We start from the raw sequence: 22,403 nt of genomic DNA, 5'->3' as shown, positions 1-22,403 counted from the left end.
TATTATAAAGCCATAGTAATAAAAACAGCATGGCACTGGCATAAAAACAGGAGTATTGACCAGTGGAATAGAATTGAGCACCTGGACTTTGGGTGAAGTAACTACAACTACTTGATATTTGAAAAAGGTCATAAAGATATAGGCTGAGATGCACAAGGGGGCGCACCTGTCTGGAGTTCATTTGCAGAGGCTGGAAGCCCTGGCGCTCCCATTCTCTCTCTCTCCCTCTATCTGTCTTTCTCTCTGTGTCTGTCGCTCTCAAATAAATAAATAAACAATTTTTAAGATATAGGCTGGAAAAAGGAGAGCATCTTCAACAATTGGTTCTGGGCAAACTGGATAACCGTATGTAGTACTGATAACAGAAGACTATTTAGGGGAATGCATTAGTCTAAAAGGAGCTGGGAGATGGAAACTGATGTAAAAATTAGCATTGAAAAACAAGATGACAAATATCGTCATTCATATGCAAAATATAAATAAATACACATGACATGAAGGGCATGAGCAATATTTCGGGGAAGGAAAGGATATGGTAAGAATTCGGTAAGGGATAAACATAGGTGATGGAAGAGCATCAAGCTCAAATTTCATTGTCATAAAATTAATAATTTCATGTAGAAATACATCCTGTTCCATGCAGGATCTTAACTTTTGCCTCAGCTAATTATCCAAGTACTTTGAGAGAAACGTGTTTTTTTGTTTTTTTTTTTTTTTGAGTGCAGAGGTCTTGAAGCTGTGACAGACCTACAGCTTATTGTGGATAGCAACTGGTTTCTGGTTCTGAGAGTTACAGGCCCATGGTAACAAAAAGAACAACAACAACAACAAAATTAAGGTAATGCTTCATCCTATCATCTCCAGGGCCCTTCTTTCAGGTGGTCACGCATGTTCCTGTTGAAGGTTATATCTTTTACTTGACTTCCAGGGATAATTTTTTGATTTAGTTTTGTGTTTTTCCCCCCAAACCTCACCTATCCTATCTTTCCTCTCCCCCCAAAACTTTCTAGCCCTAATGTCTGGGCTATGAGTGGCCTATCAGCTATGTTGGCAACTGAAGCTGTTCCAGATTAGGAACCAAGAATGAGTGAGAACATGCAAAGATTTTTTTTGTTTGTTTTTCTTCCTATGATTGTGTGTGTTCACATGGTTGAGCAGATATTTCTGTAGTGAGACTTGGGACATTTTAGGATAGATGTCCAATAAGGGAATAACTGGGTTTCTTGGTAGCTCTATGTTCTTCCTTTTCAGGAATCTCCATATTGATTTCCATAGTGGTTGTTTAAGTTGAAATTCCCTCAAACAGTGAATGATGATTCATTTTCTTCCATATCCTCAACAACATATGTTTTCACTTGATGTTTTAATGATCTTTATTGTTACTGGAGTAAGGTGGAATCTCATAGTAGTTTTAATTCAAAGGCAGTATATGCTGCTGACACAGAGCATAAATTGTCCTGTATGGAATCTGGAATAGAGCCAATACCCACACAGTTAGCCTGTCCAGAGCTGGAAAGTGCTTCCTGATCTACTGGGCTAACTTAACTTCTTCCTTTCCAAATTGTATCTCTTTTATTTCCTTCTCCTGCCTTATTGCTTGGGCTAGGACTTCCAGAACTATATTGAAAAGCAGAGGTGAGAGAGGACATCCCTGTCTTGTTCCTGATCTCAATGGGAATTCCTCCAGTCTCTCTCCATTAAGAATTATTTGGGCCTTTGGAGCTTTGTATATTGCCTTTATTATGGTAAGATGTGAACCGGGCATGCCGATTCTCTCCAATGTTTTGATCATGAAGTGATGTTGTATCTTGTCAAAGGCCTTTTCTGCATCTATCGAAATGATCATGTGATTTTTATGTTTAAGCTTGTTTATGTGGTGTATTTCATTGACAGATTTTAGTATGTTGAACCACCCTTGTGTTCCTGGGAAAAATCCCACTTGGTCAAGGTGGATAATGCTTTTGATGTGTTGTTGGATTCGGTTTGCGAGAATTTTGTTGAGGATCTTTGCGTCTAGGGAGAAAGTGGCCAACAATGGTCTGAGCAACCAGTTGTCTAAGCTAGTCAGAAGCAAACACCCTGACACGATGTACATTCCAGTGCTATAGTGGCACACAGGCTTGGTAGGTAACCAGTAGCTTTATTTTTGGCTAAGGGATCCACTCAGTGTAAACGAACCCATATCTGGACTTGAGAACCAGAACACAATCCTATAGATCAAACATTATGTTTTCTAGTGTCAAGATCTCATGAGTCTTTGATTAAAAGAGGGGTTGCATACATCAATTTGTCCTTTAATTAATAATGCTTATCACATTTAAACTATACTGACTCATTTTCAGTTGGAGAATCTGTTCTTTTTTAGAAGGCAGGGAGACACGAGGGGATGAGCTACCCCTTGTACTTCAGATGAAAAGCCAAAGGAATTGAGATGAGCAAGAATGCTACTTCCATAGTGAACCTGATAACCAGCACTAGGGCGAAGGAGATAGAATCTGAGGATATTCAACACCTACCAAAACAGAGATCTAGAGGCTCCTAAAAACTTGTCATTGAAGTAGATTTAACACCAGGCCAAAATGGCTCAGGAAATTTTGTGAAATGTGGGGCACAAAGATTGTAAGATCCACATTTTGGAACATAATGAGAGGCACTCCCACCCCACAAAAAAAAAAAAAACACCTGACTGCTGCTCCCACAGTGCATATCCCACAACCCCATGGGGAATACCTGAAACCCCAAGTAAGAAGACCCCCAGAGAAATGGGGGAAAGAATAAAGGATAAGAGGGAACAAATACATGGTGTACACACAAAAATATGTTGTTAATAAAGAAGATTTATATATAAACCAATAAAAACTGAAATGATGACAGTAAATACTAATTAGAATATGCTCAACACTGTTCACAGAAATTTTATTTTCTGTCCTCAAGGATGAGTGAGAACATGCAAAGATTTTTTTTTGTTTGTTTTTCTTCCTGTGATTGTGTGTGTTCACATGGTTGAGCAGATATTTTGTAGTGAGACTTGGGACATTTTAGGATAGATGGCCAATAAGGGAATAACCAGGTTTCTTGTTAGCTCTATGTTCTTCCCATTCATGACTGATTCTCCTTATTTTCTCTGCATCTGCCTCTCATAATTTTCCAGTATCATTCTTTTCATATATATAATCAGTGGGTAATGATTTTTTGTTTGCTTTTTTTTCAAGTTAGGGTCTTTCTCTAGCCCAAGCAAACCTGGAATTGATTATGTACTCTCAGAATGGACTTGAATTCACGACAATCCTCCTAACATTGAGTGCCAAGTGCTGGGAAGAAATGCATGTGCCACCAAGCCCAGCTAATGATTTTAAAATATTAATTAGATATGAAATAAGGAAATAAATCAGGACAGTTGAGCCTTATTTCAAGTCCCAAGATCAATCTCAACTCACAAGAAAGGAATTACCTAAATTTATGCAAATTTATATACAGTTCATATTAATAAAAACCAGGCTTCTCATCATGCACTCATATAATTATTAGATTTTTTTTTGTTTATTTGAGAGAGAGAGAATGAGACAGAGGAAGAGCGGGAGAGAAAGAGAAAGAATGGGCAGGCCCGTGGGTCCAGCCACTGAAAATGAACTCCAGATGCACGTGCCACCTTGTGCGTACATGTGTCCTGGGGAATCAAACTGAGGTACTTTGACTATGCAGACAAGCACCTTAACCACTAAGCCATGTTTCCAGCCCCTCACACTTATTTATTTACTATCCAACTGGAATATATAATGTGAAAGCAACAACAAAAAATAATTCCTTACTTAGGTGGTGGAAGTGGATTGTACAAACATAAAATAAAAATTCTGCGTGGAATCCTGTAATGAGGTAAAAACAATGTTAAAGATGAGAATCTGAGTCATCACAGCTTATTACTCTGTGGAAACTGAGGAACATGGATGCAGGTCATGTATCAGAACTAAAGTATGAAGCTTAATGTCTGCATAGTTATGGGAAGACTGGCTGGCAATCCTGGTCTTTCCATGATCATTTTCTGTGTTGTGTCCTCAGACAATGGGAAACATGGGGTCGTGGGACATTACAAGCATGAAACTGTTATGAGCAGTGCATGGACCTCTCAGTAAATGCTATGATGCTGATGGAAGTGAGGTATGTGAGGATCTCTCCACTGCTTGAACAATGGTGTCCATACCTTCATGAGCTATGATCAGCAGGAAACCTTTCTGACCTTTTCACATTACATCTTGACTTGGAAACTCCAATGCAATCCACTTACATGATTTCAGGTCCTGTTCATCCAAATGGAATTCTGAAATTAGTTTGAACACAAGTATGCTCAGGAGATTATCCCCATGACATTCATGCCTGGAGATACATGAACTCATAGCACCTGAAGCAAAAGATGATGCTCACAACATGTTTTTCAACTCGTTGTTATGACCTTGATGTAGACCTCAGATGCAGAGCCCCAGGGCTGTGTTCTGTATTCATCAAGGAAGGAAGACAAAAACAACAAAGATAGAAATTAGGGATATAAATATCTCCTCTAGTCAGCAATAGTAGTAAGGATGGATATACACACATAAACAGGCATATGTGATGTGTGTATCTACCTGATGCTGCCTATTACATTAGAGCTCAGACTATGAGTTTTAAGACATGGGGAAGCTAATCATTTTCATTTTTGTCTTATTTCTTCCAATGCTTTCTGTCCTCTTTTGCAGTTTAACAGAAAGAGGCTGCTTTTGGAGAATAAAAGAAAACACAGAAAGTGATGGAGATATGTGCAAGGATTGTATGTTTGTAATTTACACATCAAAGAAGCATATGATAGACTATGATTCACTGAACCAGCTTTATCAGTAACTGTCAGTTTTGTTACTTAACTTTATATTGGAAAGTCATGAATAATGTGTAAGAAGTTTCTATATGGGTACAGTAACAGTTTTTAGATCCCTTGCAGTTTTCCTCCCAAACATATCATTTATGAATGAATCCAAAGTTATTTTATATTTTACTGAGCAGAATGTTGCCATAGTCAAATACATCTGAACTGTATAGATTTTCATGTTGCTGATTTGCAATTTAATCCCACTGTGGTCAGATAGAATACAAGGCGTTACTTCAGTTTTCCTGTAGTTGTTAAGATTTGCTTTGTGTCCTAATATATGGCCTATTTTAGACAATGTTCCATGTACTCTGAGGAAAATATATATTCTGCAGTGTTTGGGTGGAATTTTATGTATATATCTGTTAGGTCCATTTGTTCCATGACATCATTTAATCCAGATGTCTCTCTGTTTATTTTTTCTGGGGTTGACCTGTCAATTGAGGAGTTTGGGGTATTAAAATCACCCACTGAAATTGTGTTTGTTGTTATCTGTGACCTTAAGTCTAATAGTGTTTGTTTGATAAAATTGGGAGTCCCCATGTTAGGTGTATACATGTTTAGGATAGTAATGTCCTCCTGGTGGAGTGGTCCTTAATCAGTAAAAAGTGACCTTCTTTATCTTTCCTCACTAGTGTTTTTTTCTTTTCTTTTCTTTTTTTAAGTCTATCCTGTCAGATACTAGGATAGCAACTCCTGCTTGTTTCCTAGGCCCATTTTTTTGAAATACAATTTTCCAACCTTGCACCCCAATACAGTGTCTGTCTCTTACTGAGAGATGAGTCTCCTGAAGGCAGCAAATGTCGGGATCCTGCTACTCTACAAGGCTGTGTGTTTTGGTTGATGAAATGAGACCACTCATATTAACAGTTACTATGGAAATGTATGTATTATTTTCTCCATTCTTCTTGTTTTGTAGTGCTTCCTGTTTTCCCTTTACTTGCTTGTTTTAACTGTTATTTGAATAAGGTTTTTTTTTTTAATTTTTCCTCCTCTTTGTGTTTTTCATTCTCTCCATTAAGAAGGATTCCTTTGAGTATTTTCTGTAGAGCTGGTCTAGTTGTCATAAATTTACTGATCCTGCTTTTGTTTTGTAATATCCTCATTTCCCCATCAATTTGGATAGATAATTTTGCAGGATGAAGTGATCTTGGTTGACAGTTGTTATCTTTCAGAACTTGGAATATATCATTCCAAGTCATTTCGGCTTTTAGAGTTTGTATTGAATAATCTGCTGTTGTTTTGATGGGCATGCCTGTGTCGGTGACACTTTTTCTCTAAGTACTTTCAATATGTTTTCTTTGGTTTGTGTGTTTAGTAGTTTATTTATAACATGGCGAGGAGAGGTTCTTTCCAGATTTTGTCCGTGTGGTGTTCTAAAAGCTTCTTGTTTCTGCATTGGAATTTCTTTCTCAATTTGGGAAAATTTTACTTCTATGATTTTGTTAAAAAGTCCTACTAAGCCTCTGGATCAAAATTCTTCTCATTCTACAATATACTGAATTCTTACATTTGATCTTTTCATAGTACCCCAGATATCTTGAATTTCTCATTCATATTTTCCTATTAGCTTGCCTTTCTCTTAGTTCTGCCTCCTGGTTTTCTAGTTTATATCTGTTCTCTCCTCCGTCCAAACTGCTGGTGAGATTTTCCAGAGTTTTTTACTTGGCTGACTGTTTTATCCAGAAGTAGACTTTCGTACTGGTTTTCTTCTGTATTTTATTTCTGTAGAAAGGTAGAATTTGGAGAACACAGTGCTTTACAACTTGCTTCATATTAGACCCTCCTTTTAGAAAATAAACATCACTCATATTTGCTCATTATTAAGTGGCTGAGAGAAAGGATTCTATAAGTAGCTGCTCATCTTTCACCCATAAGCACATAACTTGTAGTCTCTGAAATGAGAACCATTTTCTTTGTCTTTCTAAACCTGAACAGACTTTTCTCATAGATGCTAATCTCTCAGATAATAGGTACATGAGATTCCATGATATTCTCTTCCTTTAGTAACAGGGTATGTGGAGAAGACAGGTGCCAATTTTGCATTATTTTCCTATGTTACTGCATTTTATTTGGAAATAAGAATAGCAAGAATTTGAAACATAGTCTGTCAGGTGTTTTGTCTATATTCCAGTTAATACAATGGTGAAACACACAATTAAGAAAGCCCAGGGAATATTTGTACTCTTGGTAGAATAGGAGATGTCACTCAAAGTTGTGATTACTTACATCCCTCCTGAGTTACTAAACTGGCCAGTGTTACAAGTGGTAGCTGTTACAGTTTAATAGCAAGACTGACATGTTACAAACTGAAATTTCCTTTTTCACTTCTACTTATATTTTCTTTTTTATTAAGTTGACACTTTGTATGGATATATCAACTGTTGTTACCATCATTGCCCTCACGCCTATCCCCATTTCACTGAGGGCCCTCCAAATATGATTACTGGTATTCACAATGTAATTATTGGTAATGACATGTGAGTTGAAAAGTCTGTCATTGTAGGGGAATGCAATGCCTCTGGATGTTTCTGCCCAACCTGTGGCCAGTACATTCTTTCCACACACTCTTCCACAAAATTCTGAGTTTTTTCACTGTGCTTTATGTCTACCTTAGTGTGTAAGTCTCATCATTCTGGATTTTTGCTTTATTGCATTCAGAGTATTATCAGTGTCTCTATCCCTTACCTCCTGAAATACAGTAGGTGATTCTTGTTCTATTGACATATTCTGGTTGTGCTTTGTTCTCTTTGCTTCCTTGAAAGACAGATACTCCAATGTAGAGTGGGATCAGGCTAGGTTAAAATGTACAAGAATTATGAATTTCAAGAGATTATTGTTCTTTTCACAATTTTTATTAACATTTTCCATGATTATAAAAAATATCCCATGATAATACCCTGCCTCCCCCCCACAATGAGATTTTGATAGCTGTAGCCTCACTTTTGACCAAAGACTAATGGATGGTTCTCATCAGAGTCTATTATCTTGGTATCCATAGGATTCTGAATTGACTTTTAGGTGTACCTATGGTTTTTTTTTTCCCACTGAGTGCATCATTTAGCTAATGAGATAGGCATTGTTTACTTAACTAGGGTGGCTGACACTATTGTTCAGGTGTGTACATCTGGTCAGGATTGTTGCTTCGGTATACCATAGTACCCTGATTTCTCACAGTATTGCTGGCTGCTTTCATACAGCATTGTATTCCATGTTTAGATTAAGCCTCCATTTCATTCTCTTCAGGCCTAATCATTACCAGACAATCCCCCCATGATCCTATTGATGATTATATCTTTTAGTCTGCTACTGATGAGAAAGTATTCTATGATACCAATATATTTTTGGATTTCATTTTGTTTATATTTCCATTCCACTGTGCCTTCCCACTCCCAGAAACCTTTCCACTCCTCTCATCTGACCATCAGTTTCTTGTTGGGTATGATAGCAATTCAAGCTATTCCAGTTTAGGAACCATGGATGAGGGAAACCAGGCATTTGTATTGCTATATATGAGTGATTTCACTTAGTATGATCTGTTCAAGTCCTACAATGTCCCTGGTTTTTTTTTTTCCCTTGGGGCTGAATAGAATTCCATTGTGTGTATGTACCACATCTTCATTATTCATTTGTCAACTGATTAGCATCTTGGTTGATTCCAGTTCTTAGTCATGGTGATTTGAGCAGCTACTATTGAGCAAATGTTTCTGGAGTGAAGAGTGGAGCATTTAGGGTAGATGCTCAGGTGAGGAATGACAGAGTTAGTTGGTAGCAATATTATAATCCTTTTCTGGAGTCTACTTATTGATTTGTATATTGATTTTACAAGTTTGTATTTTCACTAGTAGTTAATAGGGGCCCTCTTTCCCTAGGTGTTCTCAAAATGTACTGTCATTTATTTTTTGTTTTTGTTTTTGTTGTTTTTTGAGATAGGGTCTCTGTCTACCCAGGCTTACCTGGAATTCTATGGAGTTTCAGGCTGGCCTCGAACTCACAGCAATCCTCCTACCACTGCCTCTCAAGTGCTAGGATTAAAGGCATGCGCCACCACGCCCGGCCCTCATTTGATTTTTTAAAGATTCCCATCCTTTATGGAGTGTGGTGGAATGTCATAGAATTTTTAATTTCAATTTCCCTGATGGTTAAGAATGTTGAACATTTTTAGAGATGAGTTTGGGCATTTAATTTCTTCCTTTGAGAATTTTCTGTTGAATTCTCTGCCTGATTATTTGAGTTTAGTGTTTCTTTTTCCTATTGTTTAGTTTTTTGAGTTCCTTTATATTCTGGAAGTTAGGCCTCTGTCAGTGGTATAACTGGAAAAGATTTTCTCCCCATCTGTAGGTAGTTTGTGGGCTCTGTTTAGGGCATGTTGTTTGTAGACAACCATTTTATCTTTATTAGTTGCCATTGGTTGAATGATTTATTTAATTTCCTGGATTACTGGGGTGTTATTCAGGAAGTATGGCCCTAGTCATATTTGTAGAAAGTTCCCTTTTTGTTTCATTCTGTATCTTTAGATTTCTGGATCTTATTTTGTAGCATTTCATCCATTTGGAGTTTAATTTTTTTGGCATGGGAAGAGGAATGGGTGTAGTTTCACTTTTTCTATATGTAGTTATTCAATATGTCCAGTAACATTTGTTGAGAATGCTATGTTTTTGCTAGTTAACATTGCTGTAGTCACTTGAAATAATTAAATATTGAATGTTCACAAAAAGACCACATAGAGTAAATGATTATGAAGAACTATTTTAAATGGGATGTCAAAATGCATCTACAGAATACCTCTAATGAGCTAGAAATCATTAAACACATTAAATACTAGTAAATATAAGTAAAAAAGACTTAATAATAACAGAATTATATAGGATATCAAAGGGTTTCTTTTGCAGAGAGATACAAAAGTTTAAGCAAACATGAAATCATCAACATCTGAAATATCATTATATCCTGAGTTTGTTCTGCTTACTTGGTCAACTAGAAGTCCAATAATGATACATAGAGATAGAAAAGTGTAACGTAAAGGTAGAGTACGATGTCAGAAGAATTACATTAATAATTATCAATAGCATCATTTTTTTACATTCATAAAAATGATTTTTTTTTTACACAACACATCCTCCCTCCAGTGTATCCAAATCCTCAGATCTCAAATGTTATCCTCCTGCCACTGTTACATGGACTTGGATGTCACACATGACTCTAAGCATAGCCGCCAAGTCACTATACCACTTTCTCCCTCCTATATCACCTGTGACAAGGATCATAATTGCAGGTCTAAAGAAGCACTCATGCTAGTTTGGGCACACTTAACCATAACCCATGTCCTTATTTCCACCCACACTGCCCATTTCTGGGTTCCAATAAGAGTATAGGCGCAATTTCCCGATATCCATGAACCTCTTCCTAGATAAATAATTTCTTCTAGGGTTCCAATTGTGAGTCCAAATGTAGAGGCAACTCTTTGCCCTTTATACCACCTTTGCCACCTCCTGATGGAAAGCTACAAAAATTCTTTTTAAAAAAGCCCTTCAAGATAGGTGATTTTTCAACGAACTCTAAATACAAGAAGAGGTAGGTAACATGAGCTACAACTACTGACCAACCACAAGAGGCACAACTACAGTGTGATACCACCAAACCAAAGGAAACCTGAGGGATGAAGGCTGAAAAGCTAAGTATCAGGGAGGAGCTTAAAGGGATGTGAAAAAAGAAAAGGGGAAGAGGGGAATGAAACATTGTTTTAAAACACCATAATGAAACAAATCTTTGACACTCAATAAAAATAAACTCACAGAACCACAATAACTCTGGATATTTATGGTCTTAATTCTCTGATCAAAAGACTTACAGTAGAAGATTATTTCAGACAAAGGGAATATTTCTTCACCTTAAAATAATTCACATTACCATTAGAGAGATAATTTTATTAAATTTATTTATTTTTTTATTAGTTTTCTATTTGAAAATACAGGCAGTTTGGTATGATTATTAGGCTCATCCACAGGCTACCACCTTCCCAATGGCCCCTCCTTGTTGATGTACATGGGTCGTGCATAGTGGAGTTAGCCCACAGTTATTGGTACGATAAATGTGAGAGAGAATTTTTGAGGTAACAGATGGAAAAAGATGTTTTAACTGTCACGTTTTATTTTTATATTCAAATTGAGAAGACTTACAATCATCTGAGAGGAATTATATGGATGAGGTTATCCCTCAAGAGAATTCCTGTTAGATAAGATTGACTGCGTAATTGAAGTGGGGATATCCAAATTTACTGTGGGCAGCACCATAGCAGGGCAGAGATCCTCTACTGTATAAAACGGAAGAGGCATGACTGCCAATGTGCAATATTCCTATAGCTCTGTGGGCCTCCTTGCTGGACTGAAAGAGGCCACTCCCAGATACCATGCTATGACTGCCAATAATATCCTTATCAATTTTGAGTATTCTTTAGTATGACCTGGAAGGATAATCTTCAACAAATTTGCCTTCCTTTAACCTGATTTTTGTCAGCTATGTTGTCCTAACAAAGGGGAATTAGTTAACAGAAGAAGCAAATGAACTCCAAAAATGAAGAGACACTTCCAATTCCTGGTGAAATAGAGTTCACATTACAATTAGAAGAGATACCCATGCCTTCAAAGGCATTATAAGTGCCATGTTTTTGTGTAAATAGATAGGATTGACTGTATATTCACCATTAAACAGGGAATTGCCTTACTCATTACAGGATGGTATTTAAAAAAGTAGCAAAACATAGGAATTTGTAAAGGAATTTCCCCATAAACATGATGTCCTTTGTTCAAATCCATGGCCCTAACCTAAAATTGTGACTTGGAGTACATGTCATCCCATGTTCTGAGTTTGAAAAGTCCTAATCCCTAGAGATTGGTTGCTTGTATAACTAAATTAGTGAACTCCAAGTCATCAGAATAATTGCATGTAAATCAGTCATGGTGATACATACCTTTAATCTCAGTGTTTAGGAGGCAGAGGTAGAAGTATCACCATGAGTTCCAGGCTACCATAAGACTACATATTGAATCCCAAGTCAGAAAGGGCAAGAGTCAGAACCTGTGTCAAAATAAAAACTGAAGACAAATAATGACCTGTACAGTAATGTATAAGAACAACTTACACTAGTTTATAGTGTACACACTGAAACAAGCACAGGCCCTCTTACACACACACACACACACACACACACACACACACACAAACAATGTGATCTTCCAAAAAAATGGTGACTATTACCCACATATGCCCACCAAAACACCATAAGCTCGATCACTACTGCATTTATGTTTCATTTCTTAAAATTGAGAATTCTAGTATCAAGATATTCTGTCTGGAGTAAGTCTACTTCCAAGTTCGTTTATGACCAATAAACTATATATTTAAATATATATATATATAGTATATATATACTATATATATATACTTTTCACCAGTTTCTCATTAGCCAAAGGTGAATACAGCTCTCTCTATATATATTCATAACATAAATCCCTTTATGAATTGGCATTCATTTAATAATTTAAAAATACCTAGTTGATCTTTATGCTATGTGGGATAATATCCTCACATAAAGGTGCATGATTACATGAGAATTTCAGGAGAAAACCATCACTTATCACATGTATTACATGTCCATTCCAATTGTTTTGAAGATTATCCTGTTTGAAGCCTCATCCATAATGATTACTGTGTTTCATTTCAGTGTGCCAGTCAAAAAGTATCAATATATTCTGACAATGATTTTTGTCACTGAAGAGATCAACAGAAATTCCAAACTTATACCCAACAAGTCTATTAATTTTTTATTCTATCCTTCAACATGTGAAGATTCATTGACTCTGGTCTCTTGCCTACATTCCACAGAAGCTACACAGATTCTTCCTCCTAATTATCATTGTGAAATAAATGAATGTGGCTTAACATTTACAGGACCGTCATGGGAAAGAAGTAGCAAAATTGGGACATTTCTCTCAATAATATTTAATATAGGACAGGTGAGACTTTGTTATGTACAGAGTAGAATTACGAATTTCATGTGCTTAGGGATATTTCCAGTAGATATTTGGATTATTCATGTATTGTTACATCCAGTTAATAGAGATCATAATCCTTGACTTTGTGGGGTTTCAGCACTTAACTTTCAAAAATTGACAGGAGGAACTATGGAGATATAAAAATGGATTTGCTACAACTCTTAAACTGTTCAGTACTTTTCCAGAGTCTTATGGATAGTGAAATACAATGAATAATGGTGTGAGCAAACATCCTTCCAAACATTCTTCCCAAATGGTGTTTAAAACGATTCAGATCTCAGTTTGAGTTTTCTTCCATTGTTCTTCCTCACATTCATTTCTATGTTCTGTGTCCTTTAGATTCACTATGGCCCATTTAATCCTGTTCTGAGTGACCATTTTCAGTATCCTTATCTGTATCAGATTGCTCCCAAGGAAACAAAGCTGCCTTTTGCCATAGTCTCCCTAATGCTTCATTTCAACTGGACCTGGATGGGGCTGGTCATCTCCGATGATGACCAAGGTATTCAATTTCTCTCAGACTTCAGAGAAAAGATGCAAGGAAATGAACTCTGTTTAGCCTTTGTGAATGTGATCCCATTAAACATGGACTTATACAACACAAGGGCTGAGAAATATTATAAACAAATTGTGACATCATTGGCAAATGTTGTGGTCATTTATGGTGAATTAAATTCCACACTGGAAGTGAGCTTAAGAAGATGGGCAAATTTAGGCATCCGTCGGATCTGGGTCACCACCTCACAGTGGGATGTCATCACAAATACAGGAAGAGACATCAATTTTGACTCATTCTATGGTGCTTTCACATTTTCTAATCACCATCACGAGATTCCCAATTTTAAAAAAATTATTCAGTCAATGAACACTTCTCAATATCCAATAGACTTTTCTGTGCTGAGATCAGCATGGATGTACTTTAATTGTTTGGACATTGAATCTAAATGTAGAACACAGAGTAAATGTGCACTCAATAATTCATTAAAATGGTTTGCAAGTCAAGGATTTGACATAGCCATGAATGATGAGAGTTATAATCTATATAATGCTGTGTATTTCTGGGCATATGCTTACCATGCAATGCATTATGAACATGTAGATGTTCACCCAATAACAAGTCTATGTGTACCTGACTGCTCAAAGGTATGTATTATCATCACTAATACCTTCTAAGTAGCTCCATATATGTTTAAAACCTGTTGCTGGGAGTACTCTTGAATTTGGATGCTTCTACACTTATCTGTGAAAATTCATTTATTTCACATTATTGGGTACATGCAATAGAGTTTCATTTTCTGGGTAGGGTTGTAAAAAACAAAGGTATTACTCATATCACATATTATGTCCATTTTGTCTTTGCTTAATTGGAACTGATATGTTTCCTTTAGTTTTACCACACTATGAAGAATATGCAATTTATTAACCCCATTGGAGACCTAGTGACTATTAATGAGAAAAGAAAATGTGATGCAGACTATGATATTTTCCACATTTCAAATTATCCACAAGGTCTTGGAATCAAGGTGAAAATAGGACAGTTTACATCATATGGTTCCTTCGGTCAACAATTTTATTTGTCTGATGAGGCCATAGAGTGGGCCACAGGGAGTAGGCAGGTATGTTTACCTAACTGTGATGTTTTACTCTCAACATAAATAGAGAAAATCATGTGGGCCCATGTGTGCCCTCACGATTTGGCCAAGTGCAACATGTTGTTTATGTTTCTTTTAACAGTGTCCTAGATTTTCTTTATATCTTTTGAAAAATATTTGGAAATGACAAAAAATTTCATCAAAATCTTGACAGACAGGCTGGGTGTAGTGGTCCATGCCTTTAATTCCACCACTCGGGAGGCAGAGTCAGGAGGATTGCTGTGAGTTCAAGGCCAGCGTGAGATCACATAGTAAATTTCAGGTCAGCCTAGGCTAGAGTGAGACTCTACCTCAAAAACAAAAAAATCTTGACAGACATGACAACATCCATTGTAATAAATGGAGTGTGACACCTCAATTTTTTTGTAGATGTGGATAAAGAGTTTAGTAAGGGTGATTATTTTAACATATCGTTATGAATGGAGTATATAACATTACTAACTTTTGCAACTACACTTCTGTTTTTCCTCAGATTCCCTCCTCTGTGTGCAGTGAGACTTGCAAGCTTGGTTTCAGGAAGTTCCGACATGAGGGAAACGCTGCCTGTTGTTTTGATTGTTTCCCCTGCCCAGAAAATGAGATTTCTAACAAAACGGGTAAGTTGATGGTTTAGAGAGTCTTTCTCCAGTTTGTCTCTTTTATCCATCTACCTGAAAAAACAGATAATATTTCTTCATTGCTTAATGTAATCACTTGGTTGAAATGATATATACTCATGACCATAAACATAATACTCACTTTACTCCATGAACCACATTTTTAGTACCTAGATCCATTGTACATACTGGTTCTCCCACAATAAAAATACTCTTTGAGGTCAAATAGTTAATGAATATATTATTTCTATCAAGGAGTGTCACATATTCATCTAATCCTCTGTGAATCTACACAAAATGATGTTAATAAGAAGAATTCTTTCACATCATTATCTTCCCAGGATGCAAGAGGTTGCTGATGAATAATAAATGCTCAGAGCTATAATTTTTGGACATAAATATTTATATTCATTCTATTCAGTTATTTATTGATTGATTAGAGAGGGAAGGAGAGATAAAGTGAGAATGTGAATGCCAGAGCCTCTACCCACTGCAAACAAACTCCAGATGCATGTGCCACCATGTAGAACTGGTTTACATGGGATGTGGAGAGTCAAACCTGGGTCCTTAGTCTTTGCAAGAAAGTGTTTTAGTCAGTATGCCACCACTCCACCCTTTTCTGGCTTTAGTGATATGTAATTTTGCAAACACTTTCAACATAAGCATAATATCTCCTTAGTGTCTATGAAATAATAATTCAGAAAGCAGTTGTTTTTAAGACTTTAGGTAATAGCATATCACAGCTATTTAAATCCTTTATCAGGAAACATAAACATTCCAATTAAAATATCATGTGCATCGTTTTAGATGTAATTTGAAGCATTTAAGGAGATAATGGGAAATATTCTGAAGTTATAAACAAGAATAAAGCATATATCTCATTTGTCAAACCTACTGGGTTGAGCACAGAATGGAAAAATAGGTACAATTTAAGTTGCCCTCTATTTTACAGGTGAGAACACAATACAATGGGAGTGGCATATTAAAGTAGAACATAAAGGCTGTGGAAAATATTATCAATAGAATTTAAATATGATATAAATATTAATTCCTCAGTATTTTCATCTATTAGAGTCTGGAGCACACACTAACATCCAGACCACCTTTTCAGTGTACCAGAAGTCAAAGTGGATACAGAGGAATATTGATACATGATGTAAAAAAGGAATGAGATTGACATGAATTTTTAGTATGATTGGCTAATGTCACAAAATGAATAAAATAATATAATTAGAAGTATATTAAAACAGTGTTCATTCAAGTAATACTTCAACATGTAATCCAAACTAAATAATTAACTACAAACTTTAGTGGTGTTGGATAAGTTCAGTATTAACATTGAAGTGTTTTTTTTTTTTAATTTGTACATGTTGGCCATGTTATATATACCAAATTAGGTGGGATGTATGGCCTTATAATATATGATTCATAAAATATATGTGCATAAATTTACAATACATGATTAAGAGAAGTAATATTATAATTATTGAAAAAATATTCCTTTATGTAAATATTTAATAGGAGATACCATTTATTTCTTATAAGTCCCCTTTTATGATTCAATGCAATTACAATCAAAACTATAAAGCACCATGATAAAAAATACAACTTATAGGGGGCAAGAATTCTCCCCAGTTCCTTATTGTGTATCATGTTCATTCTTTTCATAGATGGCAAATTATCTTGTTCATAATCCTTTCTTGAATAAACATCTTGACCAAATTATGCTAAAACATAGACCAAGGAGTATTGAGGTAAATTTGGAGAGACAGATGAATGGTATGTCATCTCAAAATTTGTATATGAATACCTATTCCAAGTAGATAGATTTCAGCAATAATCATATTAGAGTTAATTATATCTAGGTGTATTCAATTTCATTCATATTCTCTAAAATATGAGTTGGAACAATTATATGTACCTACTGACATTTGGGTACAAAGCCATAAAACATCAGGTGATATAGACAGATAGGCTTCATAAGACAGAGAACTGTAGTATGAGGGAAAAATCACATTTTATTATCTAAATTTATGGATGTTGTCTAACAAAGGTGTTAAAATCAACATAGAATCATGCACCTCTCTGATCTCATACTGCACTGTGTACAGAACTCTGAGCTACTGTTTTTTCTTTTTGAAACAAGACTAACTCTTTTAATGAAAGAGAGCATGAGTGTGAGGGAGTGAGAGAAGGAGAGATAATTGGGGTGCAATGGTCCCAAACCACTGCAGTTGAATTCCAAACGTGTGCCACCTTGAGGAAATGTGAGACTTACTCATGCATCACCAAGTGTGTCTAACTTATGAGAGATGTGGTGAATCTAGCATGGGCCCTTAGGCATTGCAGGCAAGCATCTTAATTGATAAGCCGTCTCTCCTGTAGTAGAAATCATAAGAAATACCTCATGTAAGAAATGTCACTATATAATTCTAGTACACTGCAACAAAATTATTTCATTCTTTTAAGAAAAACAAAGGGTCAAGAGAATATGTAAGGTAAATTAAGTGAATAAAATACAGCTTTGTTAGGCTGAGGAGATGGCTCACCAGTTAAAGCAAGGACATGCAAAACTTAACCACCTCAGTTCAATTCCCCATTACACAGAGAAAGACAGATGTACAAAGTGGTACATATATGTGGTGCTTGTTTTCAGTGGCTAGAGGTTCATGCACACCCATTCTCTCTGGATTTCTCTGTCTCCCTTTGCCTATGAGCAAATAAATAAAGTATTACTTTTAAAAAAGCTTTGTTTATCACACCTAATATGATGGTCTTTATTAACTGCCATCATGGCTATAAAGAGAACTACCTTAATTGTAAATATGAACTAGAATACAAGAATGTTGTAACAAAGAAGGAAGTAGTGCCACTAATCTGATGATATTTTGCATTGTCTGCCAGATATGGATCAATGTATGAAGTGCCCAATCAACCAATATGCTAGCCTAGAGAAAAATCACTGTCTCCAAAAAACTATGAAGTTTCTGGCTTATGAAGATGCCTTGGGAATAGCTCTGGCTTGTATAGCGCTTTGCTTCTCTACACTCACTGCTGTTGTACTTGGGGTTTTTGTGAAGCACAAAAACACACCAATTGTGAAGGCCAATAATCGAACAAACAGCTACATCCTGCTCATTTCCCTCAAGTTCTGTTTTCTCTGCCCATTACTCTTCATTGGACACCCCACCACAGCCAAGTGTGTCCTGCAGCAGATCACATTTGCACTTCTGTTCACAGTGGCTGTGTCGACTGTTTTGGCCAAAACAATCACTGTGGTTCTGGCCTTCAGGGCCACTGCTCCAGGACAAAAGTTGAGGGGACTGCTGGTATCAGGAGCACCTAACTTCATCATTCCCATGTGTACCTTGATCCAACTGGTTCTCTGTGGCATCTGGATGGGAACATCCCCTCCCTTTGTTGACACTGATGAACACTCAGAACATGGGCACATCATCATTGTGTGCAACAAAGGCTCAGACACTGCCTTCTACTGTGTCCTGGGCTACCTGGGATCTCTGGCTATAGGGAGCTTTACTGTGGCTTTCCTGGCCAGAAACCTGCCTGATGCATTCAATGAAGCCAAATTTCTGACCTTCAGCATGCTGGTGTTCTGCAGTGTGTGGGTCACATTCCTCCCTGTCTATCACAGCACCAAGGGGATAGCCATGGTGATAGTGGAAGTCTTCTCTATCTTGGCCTCCAGTACAGGATTGATAAGTTGCATCTTTTTCCCCAAGTGTTACATCATTTTGATAAGACCCAGTAAAAATAATCTAAAGAGGGTGAAGAAAAAACATATTGTACAACCAATTGATTTTTAAATTTTACATCATATGTCTAAATTTAAATTATATCCTGTAGAAACCCTTGCACTATTGTAAACACTAAATATTAAAAAGAGGGTAAGATAGTTGTTAATGTGTACAGGTCTTATTTAGTCTCTAACATTGTTTGTTTTCTCAATTTTCATTAACATTTTCCATTATTATAAAAAATATCCCATGGCATTACCCTCTATGCTCTCCCCCCAACACTTTTCCCTTTGAAAGTCCATTCTCCATCATATTCCCTCTTCATCTCCATCAGTCTCCCTGTTATTTTGATGTCATGATCTTTTCCTCCTCTTATGACGGTCTTGTGTAGGTAGTGTCAGGCACTATGAGGTCATAGATACCCAGGCCATTTTATGTCTGGAAGGAGCACGTTGTAAGGAGTCCTATCCTTCTTTTGGCTCTTATATTCCAACATTGTTTATCAGCTTCCATGTACAGCTGTCTGGCCAGGTTCCATTTACCAGCTCCTACGAAAAGCCAATTTCACAAACTGTCATATGCCTCTAGAGATGGTTTGCAGTAACAAGAACAATCATTTTCTCACATCTCTCTCCAATTAGTAAATAAAGACACTTAGAACAAAGCATTGCTAATATAGTGTGTATTTTGCTCCCATTACTCTGGATAACCTGAAATGTATCTGATACCTTCTTCAGATTGTTTCAAAGAAACCTACTATAGTTTGCTGGATAGAGCAAATGTCTTTGAGAATGTCTTAAAAGGTTGTATTTGAGTGTTCAAAGAATATTCAGAGATATGGTGAGGGTTTGATTAGGAGTAAAAGAATAGCTCCCTTTTTAAGTAGCAGAGACCTTACCTAAAGATGTTTCAATATACATTAAGGTTTATCCATGCATAGGAGCAAATAGTTCATCTGCTGGAAAATTGAAACAGAATAGTTATGGTTTAAATCACTAGCCATTTGATGTTCTGTGGTAGGGAATATACAAAAGAATGTCAGCAAAACTTTGGTGACAGTGAAAATGTTGTTCATGGTCAACATGAAAGACAGTCAGGCATAGGAATAATCCAATATGTGCTTCCTGGTACAACTAATATGATTGCCCTATCATCTTTTTGCTGAATATTTCTTGTCTTTCCTGAATGAATATATCAGCCTTTGTGTCCATGAAACCTGAACTTATATCAAGCCTGAATGTCTATCTGGACCATGGAATTCTGAATGTAATATATAGAGAAGTTTAAATCATAGTGGCCAAGGGAATAGCTCATCAGGAGTTTTATTTTTGATTGTTTTTAGTGTGTGTTCTATCCCATTCTTGTAAAAAAATTACACAAATGATTCAAACATTTATCCATTATGAAAATATTGACTATTCTAAAATATAAATTTATACAAATATAATACTGCAAAATATGGGTTATATGTAACTGTTAATCTTTCATTTTTTTAAAATTATAGATATGATGATTTCAAGAATTGTTTTCATTTAGACATGAATAAACTAATTACTCACATTTGCATAAGTATGTAAAATACACAATTAATATTTAAAACCCAGACAAACCAATGTTAGTTTATGAGCTATGCAAAGACAAGATCCAGAATTTTCAATCTATGTTTAATGAAATGAAGGAAAATATATTTGTGTAATATGAAAGTATTCTCCAGTAAATAGGGTTTTGCCTCATTGATGTATTAGTCAGTCTACACAAAGGGTTACAGAAATCAACCTGTTTCTTAAAACAGAGTTTTGTAACTAACTATTCAGTAATTCTTATAGGCGGAAAGTTTTGTCTCCAGGACATGATCCTATTGGAGATTGTACATTTAAGTGAGGTGATCTTCTGTCATTAGTAAATGATATTTAACTATGTTCTTGCATGGGATACTGTCACACAAACTGCTCCTCTCCCTCTGTACTATGTGTCAGCACATTTTGCCTTTCATTCCACTAAGGATGTGCTGCTGTTGTCACAGCCTAGAAGCACTGGCAACAAAGATGTGAGCATAGAATAAATGTGCTTAAACTGTGAATCAAACTCACTGCCTTCTCTACATGATTAGGGACTGTTCCATATGATGCTGATAAAATGGGTATTGTGCCACATTTGGATGGGATATTCTGTAGAGGTGTAGATTTTACAGATTTTTTTTAAAGCTTTGGAGATTTATATGTAAGAAATAAAAATGAAGATTTACAACTTATGTTAGGTATGCAACCAAGACAACTGCCATAGCATATATTGTGTTGGTGGCCTATGTTGCCTCACTGAGCCACAGCTTCCTGGCAGGTATCTCATCTCTTGCATAGAATGTTTCTAAAGAATTTTATTTATATATTTGTAAGGGGAGACAAACACTGAGGAAAGAGAGAGAGAGAGTAGTGACAGACAGAGAGAGAAAAAATGGGTGCCTCAGTCCCTCCTGCCTCTTCAAACAATTTTCAGTAGTATGTTCCAATTTGTGCACTTGGCTTTATATGGGTAGAGTAAAATCAATTTAATGTTATTAGGCTGTAAATGGTTACACAGTTCTCATAGCATTATGTACTGAAAAAGATTTTCTTCCTCACTTGTGGTTTTCACATCTAATTAAATATTTGAAAATTTAAATTTAGCCTTTCAAAAGGAATCACCAAGTGAATTAAAATAATCATAATAGGATATTTTAATGGAAGTTTATAAATAGAAAGATACCAATGAAAAATAAAACTGCAATATGTCTGGAAAGAAAAAAACATAATAAGTCAAATTAAAAACTGGAAATCCTCTCAAACAGATTGCATCCTATGAAGGACAGAATATCAGCAGATGAAGACAAAGACAAAGAATTAATGCTTCTGTCAAAATTAATATGGTCAAAACGTATAAAGGAAATCACGGGTATCTGCAACACAACAGAAAGACCAAGTGTACAAATTATAGGCTTAGAAAGAAAGGAACCCTTGACTAAAAATATTGAATGTATTGAAAAAAATGTAGAAGGAATTTTCCTATTTCAAGGAGAGAAGATACTATCTAGGTACAAAAGGTATAGTAAATAGCAAATGCACATGAGCCAAAAGAGAAAATATTCAGGGTATGTTATAGTGAGAATTGTTAATATACAGAAGTAAGAAGCGTATTGAGAACTCATTCTAGACACATTCAGTATCATGCAAAAGTGCGCCCACCAGATCTGTAAAACGTTTCTAATCAAACTGGAGCAAGCACATAGTTCAATTGACCCATAACATGCTAGGGGACTCAGTCTGAATTTGGGAGATTACATACAAACTAACACATTGTATATGTCTGGAACTTGTTTATTAGGTCCAATGTTTAATTTCTTTGTAATTGTGAAAGTATTTTAAATCATTCTCTTTCAATCAGGTAAAACATTACTTCCCAGTTATACAATTAAATGC

The 22,403-nt window shown here is 36.0% G+C and overlaps 1 protein-coding gene across 1 annotated transcript in view; it reads left to right on the top strand.

Annotated features, from left to right (window-relative positions):
• Positions 1-19,020, top strand: part of LOC123457593 (vomeronasal type-2 receptor 116-like) — a 29,900-nt gene extending 10,880 nt beyond the window's left edge. The window contains exons 2-6 of the mRNA XM_045141441.1: positions 12,618-12,909; positions 13,288-14,091; positions 14,337-14,564; positions 15,073-15,196; positions 18,101-19,020. Coding sequence (XP_044997376.1) covers positions 12,618-12,909; positions 13,288-14,091; positions 14,337-14,564; positions 15,073-15,196; positions 18,101-19,020 — 2,368 coding nt within the window. The remainder of the gene's footprint in view (positions 1-12,617; positions 12,910-13,287; positions 14,092-14,336; positions 14,565-15,072; positions 15,197-18,100) is intronic.
• Positions 19,021-22,403: the final 3,383 nt, after the last annotated feature.

Source organism: Jaculus jaculus, unplaced genomic scaffold, assembly GCF_020740685.1.
Source record: "Jaculus jaculus isolate mJacJac1 unplaced genomic scaffold, mJacJac1.mat.Y.cur u26, whole genome shotgun sequence".
Lineage (NCBI taxonomy): Eukaryota > Metazoa > Chordata > Mammalia > Rodentia > Dipodidae > Jaculus > Jaculus jaculus.
This window is presented reverse-complemented; position numbering and strand designations above follow the sequence as displayed.